The sequence below is a fragment of the Conger conger genome, chromosome 12 (assembly GCF_963514075.1).
Source record: "Conger conger chromosome 12, fConCon1.1, whole genome shotgun sequence".
NCBI classification, from domain to species: Eukaryota; Metazoa; Chordata; class Actinopteri; order Anguilliformes; family Congridae; genus Conger; species Conger conger.
Window position 1 is genome coordinate 22,363,531 of NC_083771.1, and position 12,023 is coordinate 22,375,553.

Here is a 12,023-nt window from a genome sequence, read left to right on the forward strand (position 1 = left end):
CGCCTTTTTAAGGTCATGCCACAGCATCTCAATATGGTGGACAGCAGAATTCATGGTTCCATTTATCACAGCAAGTCTTCCAGGTCCTGAAGCAGGAAAACAGCCCCAGACCATTACACTACCACCACCATATTTTACTGTTGGTATGATGTTCTTTTTCGGAAATGCGGTGTTACTTTTACGCCAGATGTAATGGGACGCACACCTTCCAAAAAGTTCAACTTTTGTCTCGTCATACCAAAGAGTATTTTCCCAAAAGTCTTGGGGAACATCAAGATGTTTTCTGGCAAAATTGAGATGAGCCTTAATGTTCTTTTTGCTCAGCAGTGGTTTTCGTCTTGGAACTCTGCCATGCAGGCCATTTTTGCCCAGTCTCTTTCTTATGGTGGAGTCATGAACACTGTAATTTTGGTCGGCCGGGCACTCCTGGGAAGGTTCACCACTGTTCCATGTTTTGTGGATAATGGCTCTCACTGTGGTTCGCTGGAGTCCCAAAGCTTTAGAAATGGCTTTATAACCTTTTCCAGACTGATAGATCTCAATTACTTTCTTTCTCATTTGTTCCTGAATTTCTTTAGATCTCGGCATGATGTCTAGCTTTTGAGGATCATTTGGTCTACTTCACTTTGTCAGGCAGGTCCTATTTAAGTGATTTCTTGATTGAGAACAGGTGTGGCAGTAATCAGGCCTGGGTGTGGCTAGAGAAATTGAACTCAGGTTTGATAAACCACAGTTAAGTTATGTTTTAACAGGGGGGGCAATCACTTTTTCACACAGGGCCATGCAGGTTTGGATTTTTTTTCTCCCTTAATAATAAAAACCTTCATTTAAAAACTGCATTTTGTGTTTACTTGTGTTGTCTTTGACTAATATTTAAATTTGTTTGATGATCTAAAACATTTAAGTGTGACAAACATGGAAAAAAATTAGAAATCAGGAAGGGGGCAGACACTTTTTCGCACCACTGTATATAAGACCTTGAGTTTAGGATGTGGTTTTGCCCTGTGAAAGTTTTACATGTGATGAGATGTCACGGTCTTCTGTATCAACCTTAGCTTCCGCTTTTCTCTCCGCCTCCACCTACTCAGATATTATATTACAGGCATTTACTGTAATGACTCACATTGCGTAAATACATATGATGTACTGCTTACATAGCATCCATTGATACTGCTGGGCCTATACTGAAGCAATGCAGGTGAAGCACCTTGCTCAGTATTCAGGGGTAACCGGGCGACAGGGTAGCCTAATGGTCGCTTGGCAACTGTCAAGTTGTTGGTTTGAGCCCATGGTCAGTATATAGGGACCTGAAACTAAAAAAATAATCCTATAGTTGGGCCCATGAGCAAGTATGACCTTAACCCAAAACCCTGCTCCAGGGGCTTTACCCCCGTTCTCTCTCCCATTATTACATTATTGGCATTTGGGAGACGCTCTTATCCAGATTAGACAGTTACAGTTGATTAGACTAAGCAGGAGACAATCCTCCCCTGGAGCAATGCAGGGTCAGGGGCCTTGCTCAAGGGCCCAATGGCTGTGCGGATCTTATTGTGGCTACACTGGGATTAGAGCCACTGACCTTGGGTGTCCCAGGCATTTACCTTAACCACTACACTACAGGCCGCCTCCCGCCCCTGTTCTGAATGGCATTTGTCCCAGGGCATCCTTGCAAAAGAGAATACATTCGCAATGGTTAAATTAAGGGGTGAACAAAAACAACCTCTCAGGTTGTTGTATGCCTAGTGGTTGTAGCCCAGGAAAAGCAGAAGTCATGACATCAGTGTTAAAGTGTTAAACAGCTGTAGGCTTGGACCTTCCAAGAGACTGTGTCCCTTCCGGTCATATCTGAGAGAAACAGACACCTTGGGTCATTTGAAGGCTGGGTTTCCTCACTGACATATACATGCCCCCCGCTGTGTGTGGGTGTGCTTCCTCACCCCCCCCCCCCCCCCCCCCTCCTCGAGGCCTTGTCCGGTTTTGTATAAAAGCCTGCTTGTTGTACAATGCCTTGACTTTGACCTCTCATTGATGATAGAAACTGTACTATCTGTTCATGCACTGGACAAGCAATGATTAACAAGATGGTGGTGCAACCTGGAGGTGCTTTCACTTGTGAATACCAGAAAGCAGTCGTCATGCTCTCTTTGTGAAAGATGACACAAATCCCCATAAGGAACACAAACACAAAGGAAAAAGTGTTGTGCAAGCTGTGTGCTTGATGTGTTCCACATGCTAACCTGCAGAATGTCAGATAATGCTGGATACTGCTAGGATAAGTGTGACATTTAATTAAGCATACTCTGTATCAGACCTGGGTGAAATGTGTAATTGTTTTGGATTCAAATACTTTTCTACGCTTTACTGAGCTTGTCTGGTGTATTGGGACCTATGAAGTACTCTCAAAATGTGCAAACCTGATCATTGAATGACCTGAAAGTTCCAATAATTGATACACCTGTGGATAATTTTTTGACTGAATTATTTTTGCTATGCTCCCAACAGACTTAGGAGTGAAAAATGGATGGATGTGCAAGTGGGTGACATCATCAAGCTGGAAAACAATCAGTTTGTTACGGTAAGTAATTGATGGCCTGAATCCGTTATAAACATTTGTCCTGGAGTCAATAAAAAGCAAGTCTTCACAAACACAAATCAACAATCTACACTTTCAATTCATTGTGAATCACATTTAAGGAGACGTGGTGACTGAATCCAGGGTCAGGACGAACACACAACAAAAACACTCAGTGTGAAATCAACTCTGATCGAGTTCTTTTAACTCTAACATAGTGCACATGGTTCATAGTGGACTCTGTTAGAGTCAAATTAACACTGAGAACGTTGTTGTATGCAATATTACCAAAGAACATTCACTGTGCATTATTTCTTTATTTTTATTGTATTTTTGTATTACTTGTTTATCCAATTACTTATTAATTTTTTATTGACCATTTCTGTCATTCTTCCTTCACATAGTTTTTTAGATTTTTATTGATTTATTGATTTATTCCAATGCACATTACATTGCATTGCGTGGTAGGAAATGAGCTGCAGTATATAAATAAGTGTATATACTGTCCCTCCAGGCAGATCTTCTGTTGCTCTCCAGCAGCGAGCCCATGAACCTGGTATACATCGAGACTGCCGAGCTGGACGGGTCAGTGAGGCCCTTCAGAGCTGTCCATTATCATGTCACTCTATCTTTCAGCTGAAAGTGTGTGTGAACTAAAAATAAATGGTCTTTTCCTGTCAAATCTGTCTGGCTAATGCAGGCTAATATATTGTCTGAACTTAAACTGAATTGACTCCAACCTGGAATCAAGTTAAGTCTGAAATGGGCAATTATTTAGCTCTTCAGGTTTCTTTGCATAGAATAGTAATATCTGTAGACGTAACACCGTATTAACTCAGAGCTATGTTTTATTTTGGTTGGTTTGGTTCTCGTTCTCATCTCTGTGCTTGTGTGTTCCCCCGGCCCCCACCCACTTGCCCCCCTGCAGAGAGACCAACCTGAAGGTGAAGCAGTCGCTGACAGTGACAGGGGACATGGGCGACTGCATCGAATCCCTGGCCGCCTTCAACGGTGAGACAGATGGAACCCCCCACCCTCCCCCCCCAAGAACTTTAGGGAGGAGGGTTGTCACAGAAATGGTGGTTGTGGCTCTTTGATACCAGGGTACAGTGCAGTCCGTAGTATTTGGACAGTGTCACGTTTTTAGTTTTCTGTCTGTACTCCAGAAAACAGACAATCGGTCAAGACCTTTTGCTAGCTCTTTTATGAATGTAAGTAATGATGGAACTTACACACCTTTCTAAGAAGCAGACAATTGTCCAATTACTTTTGGTCCCAAGATAGGGGGGACTATGTATAACAGCAGCTACAATTCCATCAACACAATTGAAAAATGAACTTGACGATTCCAGACATTGGCTCAGGAGGTAATAGCGCTCGATCCCGCCCTGGGTGTTGAAGAGTCCCTGAGCAAGACACCTAACCCCCAATTGCTCCTGATGAGCTGGTCGGTGCCTTGCATTGCAGCCTATCGCCATTGGTGTGTGTGTGTGAGTGTGTTTATGAATGGGTGAATGAGAAGCATCAATTGTACAAAGCTTTGGATAAAGGCGCTATATAAATTCCCACCATTTACCATTTTCCATCTTCTCCTGGCCCCTCCCCAGGTGAGGTGCGCTGTGAGCCACCAAACAACCGCCTGGACAAGTTTGCCGGGACCCTGACGTACCAGGGGGAGAAGTACTCCCTGGACAACGACAGGATTCTGCTGAGAGGCTGCACACTGCGCAACACAGAGTGGTGCTTCGGCCTGGTGGTGTTTGGAGGTGAGTGTGGACACATACTGCAGAGTCTGCAAGCAGGGTTTACCAGTGCTGGTCCTGGTGGTGTTTGGAGGTGAGTGTGGACACATACTGTGCAGTATGCAAGCAGGGGTTACCAGTGCTGGTCCTGGTGGGGTTTGGAGGTGAGTACTCCCACACAAACTATGGGCTTACCAACCCTAGTCCTGGAGGCAGCTCAAGTGGTTGACCAGCTACCAGCTTAGACAAGCTACCAGCACTAACTGGTTGACCAGCTCATACCCAGCTAGACCAACTTGTACTTGTAAATTAGATCGACCCAAAAAAAGAGAGGAATTGTTCATTGTTCAACTTAAAGGTCTATTGAAAGTTACACACTGTGTGTAACTGACTCCTTGTGTGTGTCTCACACTGGCAGAGTCAAACTCATTACTGGGGCTCAGGGTATTAAGTATGCTGGCTTTCATTGTAGTTGTTCTTTGTTCTTAATTAATACCCTTTAAAGTGTAATGTATGGTTAATTACCCACTCCACACTACATTATGTCTGTAATGACTGTGCGTTCTCAGAGAAATGAATATCCCATATTCACATTCCAGGGCTTTTAAACCTTCGCTAAACTAATGATGCTCATTGCTGAAGTGCTTTATGACAAATAATACCAGACTGGTAGTAGAAATCAGTGGAGTCCTACACTCAGTGAGCATTTTATTTATTATTTATAGGTATTTATTAGACTTCTTTTTTTGACTTATTAGGACTCCTGCTGCTGTAGCCTGTCTATTAATAGGTTTGACATGTTGTTCAGAGATCCTCTTCTGCATACCATTGTTTTAATCTGTGATTATTTGTTTTGCTGTCACCTTCCTGTCAGCTTCGACCAGTCTGGCCTCTTTCATTAACAACGCGTTTCTGCCTGCAGAGCTACTGCTCACTAGATGTTCCGACTGTTCTGTTTTTATACTCAATGTACTCAATACTCAAGCCACTCTGGCTGGCACCAACAATCATTCCACAGTCAAAGTCACTTAGATCACATTTATTCCCCATTCTGACATTTGGTCTTAAAAACAGCTGACCCTCTTGACCATGTCTAAAGGTTTTTATGCATTTAGTTGCTGCCACATGATTGGCTGATTAAAAATTTGCATTAACAAGCTGGTGTACAGGTATACCCAATAAAGTGATCTCTGAGTATATATGTTGAAAGTATAGACTCATATTCATAGAAACCAAAAGTGCAGTGCATAAACAAAACATAGATTTTTATAAATTAGTTCATTTTAATGTGTGCAATAATTGCTTCATTTTTCAGGTCCAGACACCAAATTGATGCAGAACTGTGGGAAAACGATATTCAAACGCACAAGCATCGACCACCTCATGAACGTGCTTGTACTTTTTGTGAGTATTGGCCTTATGATTAATCTGATCTGATGTAATATAATTATCATCCCTGTCCTGGTTTCACAAACTGAGTGCTGAGCAGTGTGGTCAGCTGCTCTATCTCAATTCAATCAGTGCAGGAAAACAATTTCAGTTAATTCATTTCAGTTAGTTCCTGACAGTGGAATTAAGCCCAACTCTGGTGCTGATTGATGTGTTTGCTCATGATGCTGCAGATCTTTGGGTTCCTGGCCTTCATGTGCACCATCCTTGCCATTGGCAATGTTATCTGGGAGCGCCAGGAGGGGGCGCTGTTCACTGCCTTCCTGCCCAGGCCCGAGGGGGTGAACGCTCCATTCTCTGGCTTCCTCACCTTCTGGTCCTACGTCATCATCCTGAACACCGTGGTGCCCATCTCCCTCTACGTCAGGTTAGTTGCCCTCTCTGTCTGTCTGTCTGTCTAGGTGCATCCCAATACTTCATTCATTCATTCATTATCCTAACCCACTTATCCTGAACAGGGTCGCAGGGGGGCTGGAGCTTATTCCAGCATACATTGGGCGAAAGGCAGGAATACACCCTGGACAGGTCGCCAGTCCATCGCAGGGCACACACACCATTCACTCACACACTCACACACTCATACCAATGGGCAATTTAGAGTCTCCAATCAGCCTAACCTGCATGTCTTTGGACTGTGGGAGGAAACCGGAGTACCCAGAGGAAACCCACGCGACACGGGGAGAACATGCAAACTCCGCACAGAGAGGCCCCGGCCGACGGGGATTCGGCCCCAGGACCTCCTTGCTGTGAGGCAGCAGCGCTACCCACTGCACCATCTGTGCCGCCCCATCTCAATACTTGAAAAATGAAAATGAAATTAATCAAAGATGAGTGGCGGAAGGTATATATGATTTGTAGGTGATGATGAGTATTGGAATGAGCCCTCTGTCTGTCTGTCTGTCAGTTAGTTTCTGCATGTATGTAATGGCCTGTTAATGATATGTCAGACTGTTTATAGTATTAAGTATACCATTTCTGTGTTTGTGTGCGTGTGCGTGCACGTGCATGTGCATGTGCATGTGTGTGCATGCGCATGTCTGTGTGTGTGTAGAAGTTTCAGGTTCAATCCTTTGGTGGGGTACCCTTGAACAAAGTACTTTGAAACAAAGTACCCTTGAACCTGCATATTCTTAGTTAAATATCCATCTTCACAACAATCTCCATGACCCCAACCAGTCCGGCTTCAAGAGTGGCCACTCCACTGAGACCGCTCTGCTCGCAGTCACTGAGGCACTCCACTCTGCTAAAGCCAAATCCCTCTCCTCTGTCCTCATCTTCCTCGACCTGTCGGCCGCCTTCGATACAGTCAACCATGAGATTCTGCTCTCATCGCTGTCTGGGATGGGTGTCACAGGGTCTGCACTCGCTTGGTTTTCCTCCTACCTCTCTGGTCGCTCCTACCAGGTGACTTAGAGGGGCTCAGTCTCTGACCCCCACCCCCTACAAACTGGAGTCCCGCAGGGCTCAGTTCTTGGGCCTCTCCTCTTCTTGCTATACACCATGTCTCTTGGTTCTGTTATCTCTCCCCATGGCTTTTTTTATCACTCTTACGCTGATGACACCCAACTCTTTATTTCCTTCCCCCCCTACACCCAAGTCACCACACAGATCTCTGCCTGCTTGGCTGATATCTCTGCGTGGATGACTTCCCACCACCTGAAGCTCAACCTTGCCAAAACTGAGCTTCTCTACACCCCTGCTAAGTCCTCTCCGTCAATCGACCTCTCACTGACTGTTAAGGACTTTGTAGTCGCCTCCGCCTGTACGGCAAAGAATCTTGGAGTGACTCTTGATAACTGCCTCACCCTGGCTCCACAAGCATCCTCCACTGCCAGAACCTGCAGGTTCTTTCTGTATAATAGACGCCGTATCCGCCATCTCCTGACGGAGAAAGCCACCCAGCCCCTAGTCCAGGCGCTCGTCATTTCCCGCCTGGATAACTGCAACTCCCTCCTAGCCGGTCTCCCAGCTTGTGCCATCAAGCCCCTCCAGCTGGTCAAGAATGCTGCAGCCCGCCTAATCACCAGTCAGCCCAGGTCGGCTCATGTCACCCCACTTCTCATTGGCCTCCACTGGCTTCCTATTGCCGCACGCATCCGATTCAAGGCCCTAGTGTTGGCATTTCAGGCTGCTAAGGGGACTGCCCCACCCTACATACAATCACCCCCTACTCCCCAGCTAGACCACTCCGGTCTGCCAGCTCTGGTTGCCTTATGGTTCCCTCTCTACGTGCACCTGGCGGTCGAGCTGCACGTTCAAAATGGCACTTATGATGACTATATGTTTAGAACAGCATTTCATGTGTATTTTCCTAGTTATGGATGTGATGCTTTGACTTGTGGAAGAACCTATGCACTTGTAAATCGCTTTGGATTAAAAGCATCTGCCAAATGACTAAAATGTAAAATGTAAATGTAAATCTGTATGGATGTCCATGTGGTCTATCAGTTAAAACAGGAAAGCTGTGTAAATTTAATGGTAAATGGTTGGAATTTATATAGCGCCTTTATCCAAAGCATTATTTAATTTATGCTTCTGTTTCACCCATTCATACACACACTCACACACCAATGCCGATTGGCTGCCATGCAAGGCGCCGACCAGCTCATCAGGAGCAATTGGGAGTTAGGTGTCTTGCTCAGGGACACAATGTCGTCCCTTGATAAATGCGGACGTCTCTCTGTGAGCATATTCATCAGCCCCTCTGTTTGTTTGTTCTTGTGTGGCAGTGTTGAGATCATCCGCCTGGGGAACAGCTTCTACATCGACTGGGACAGGAAGATGTACTTCGCCCGGAGCGACACGCCCGCGGAGGCCCGCACCACCACCCTGAACGAGGAGCTGGGTCAGATCAAATACATCTTCTCCGACAAGACAGGCACCCTCACCCAGAACATCATGACCTTCAACAAGTGCTCCATCAACGGGAAGTCCTATGGTAGGACCTGGCAGAGCTTTATTCAAGGCTTCATAACCGTGTCGTAAGCACTTCATAATGCTTCACAGCAGCTGTCACAACATGTACAAAAATGTCATAAGGAATGTACACAGTTGTCACGACAGAGGTACGATGTACTACGTATTTACATCGCAACACGTGTGTTGAGGTACCTTCTGACACAGGTCGTGACAAGGGCACTCTAAAGTTTTCCGCAAATATTTAACTTGTTATAAGCATCATCCTCATAAACACAGATGTGGGCTTTCTCAACATGGAGCTTGAGTTGCCATTTTTCTACATCCCACCATTTTCTGGAAGTTCAGCGTGGTCAAGTAATAATTGATGTGCCCTGCTGAAAAAAACTGCTCAAGCTCAACCCGTTCAACCAGCTCCTTGAGTTCAACTGAACATGGTTTCACCAGCTCCATACTCAACATGGTTTCACCAGCTCCTTGAGTTCAACTCAACATGGTTTCACCAGCTCCTTGAGTTCAACTCAACATGGTTTCACCAGCTCCATACTCAACATGGTTTTACCAGCTCCATACTCAACATGGTTAGGCCAGCTCCATACTCAACATGGTTAGACCAGCTCCATACTCAACATGGCTAGACCAGCTCCATACTCAACATGGTTAGACCAGCTCCATACTCAACATGGTTTCACCAGCTCCATACTCAACATGGTTTCACCAGCTCAAGCTAAGATTTGAAACAGCTGGTAGCTGGTATTTCAAGCTGGTCCTAGCTGTTTTTTTCTCCAAAAGACACAAGTGATAATAATAAAGTAATAAAGTTCAGTAATAAAGTGATAATAATAAAGGATCCCTTTGAAGAGAAACAGGAAGTGGTAGATTTACACAGAATGAGCTGCACTTTAGAGCAGGAACTGAAACTCTGAACCCAGAATGAGCGACACCATTCTTTAATTAATTAGCACGTCCTCATCGGTGTGTTCAGCCCATTTTGTGTGGATGTGCACTGATATCAGGAAGTTTGGTAACAAATGGCCAGAACGGTGTTTGCACCCACAAGTTTGCAGTTTTAATACCAGGAAAGACACAGCTGTTGTAGCCTTGAGCAAGGAGCTTGAGTTGAGTTGCGTCAGTTAAAAATCCAGCCTCGCAACCAGAAACCACATATTATTGTTTAATAAGGGAAGGTGGGTGTCGGTAAGGGAAAACCATTATAATAAAAGATAATGATCAGCATGTTTTGCAGCTGCTGATGAAACATGACGTTGTTTTATGTATCTTTCAGGTGATGTGCTGGACTTTGGTGGACACAGAGTTGAAGTCACTGATGTGAGGAGAAACTTAATTTCTGTGTGTGTGTGAGGGTGTGTGTGTGGATGTGTTCATTTTATTTTTGTGTGCTCATACTTATGTTTGTTACTCGAGTTTCAGCACCGCCCAGAAGATGGGTGGGTTTCAGCCAACTGGGATGACAGCCTTTCTTTGTGCACAGTGACCTCTGCTGGCCGATATGGTGCCTGCAGGCTCATCTGTCTTTAAAAAAAAAAGATATAAATATAATGGGCTTGTCTCTTGGTATCTCATTCCCTCAAAGAGGACAGACAAAGTGGACTTTTCCTACAACCCTCTGGCCGATCCCAAGTTCGTCTTCCACGACCACAGCCTGGTGGAGGCAGTGAAACTGGAGAATGTGGAGGTCCAGGCCTTCTTCCGCCTGCTGTCGTTGTGTCACACCGTCATGGCCGAGGAGAAGACCGAGGGTGAGCGCCCCCTGGTGGTCACGTTCCGCAATGCGCCTGCTCCCATCAAACCAGAACAGTCGCAGGGTGCATTACATTACGTTGCCTTACGTTACATTTTATTTTATCCAAAGAGGCATACAAAGAAATACATATCAAGGTCATTAGAACACATAGAAAAGGCTGGAAAAGCTAACAAACTCACCATGTTCTGCACATTAAATCATCAGTGCAACTTTCATGTCGAATAACAAAAAAAAAACCACAAAAACACAAAAAAACTTCTACATCAGCTTTGGTTTCTCTGTGTGTGTGTGTAAAGTATAATTCCTTCCATTTCCTTCCATTCCATTTTCATAAAAACTTGGTACGAGTGGTACATACGTGATCCATTTCAGCATACAGTGACATGGTGGTAGGGAAGCTGTTGCTAACGAGAGACTATGAACCGGGCAGGCTTATACGCCGGTGCTCAGACCATGGTGACCTAACCCGGTCTCATAGGAACATAGGAATGTTGTGCAGTCATTTATTGTTTTCTCTATAATTATTGGTCCAATTCACATCAATCAAAGTATTTTAATGTCTGGGACAGTCAATAAGCAACCATAATCATAAAACACATTACCATTGAACGGACGTTAACTTCTGGTGGAAGTGGCCGCTTCCCCGTGTTCCCCGAATTGACAAAGAAACAATTCACAGGAACAGCCTACTGCAGTACCAAGAAGTAACTGCAAATACAATATAAATACAAATGCGACTGTAATTCCATTAGACTACAAAGTACAAGAAGGGGGTAAAAATGTTGACAGGTGAAAACAAATAGCAGGGGATCAGGATACTCCCGCAGAGGAGTCAAGGTACAGTGTGAAGAGAGGAGTCTTCAGACTGAGGAAGAAAATGGGTGCATATACTTACTAAAGTGTCCGCCTTTCCTTCACTGGTCTCCTCCTCATATTCGTTACAGTGGGGGAGGATATGAGTGGAGGAAAGGAGGATGCATTTTTTAGAGTATTGGGACATGCCTGTAACCTGCATTCAGTGGGACTCACTCACTGCTCACTCACTCATGTGAGCAGCAAGAAATACTGAAGAAAGCATGATGCAGATGAAACACTTGCTCTAGATTTGTATTGCACTTCTCATGTGCACTTTTTGCACTAGGTGACTATGTTGTTCAAATCTACATTTTTGCCAGACAATACTGTGTGACCATGCTGTAGGTGCAGAGTGTGCAGTGCACCTGTTTCATATCTCCAACAGGCAGCCACTCAGTGCAGTTTTAGATGGGAAAATCAGGTAACTATTTCACCATATTTTAGCAGGTGTCATTTGGAATAGACCTGGTGGTACGCAGTGAAAGCACTGGTCCTTTGACAAGCAGTACACCTGTTTTTCTGCAGAAGGGAAGTGGTGGTTCCTGGTTCTAAGAAGAATGCTACATCAAATAATTTCAGATACAAATTCTGATTCTGGCGGCACGGATGGTGCAGTGGGTAGCACTGCCGCCTCACAGCAAGGAGGTCCTGGGTTCGAATCACCGTCGGCCGGGGCCTCTCTGTGCGGAGTTTGCATGTTCTCCCCGTGTCTGCGTGGGTTTCC

At 44.9% G+C, this 12,023-nt stretch overlaps 1 protein-coding gene across 1 annotated transcript in view; it reads left to right on the forward strand.

Moving 5' to 3' along the window:
• The window catches only part of atp8b5b (ATPase phospholipid transporting 8B5b), a 35,775-nt gene that overhangs the window by 11,904 nt on the left and 11,848 nt on the right, over nt 1-12,023 (forward strand). Inside the window, exons 7-15 of the mRNA XM_061262098.1 lie at nt 2,503-2,575; nt 3,087-3,157; nt 3,501-3,583; nt 4,180-4,338; nt 5,630-5,718; nt 5,937-6,130; nt 8,493-8,701; nt 9,965-10,008; nt 10,274-10,439. Coding sequence (XP_061118082.1) covers nt 2,503-2,575; nt 3,087-3,157; nt 3,501-3,583; nt 4,180-4,338; nt 5,630-5,718; nt 5,937-6,130; nt 8,493-8,701; nt 9,965-10,008; nt 10,274-10,439 — 1,088 coding nt within the window. The remainder of the gene's footprint in view (nt 1-2,502; nt 2,576-3,086; nt 3,158-3,500; nt 3,584-4,179; nt 4,339-5,629; nt 5,719-5,936; nt 6,131-8,492; nt 8,702-9,964; nt 10,009-10,273; nt 10,440-12,023) is intronic.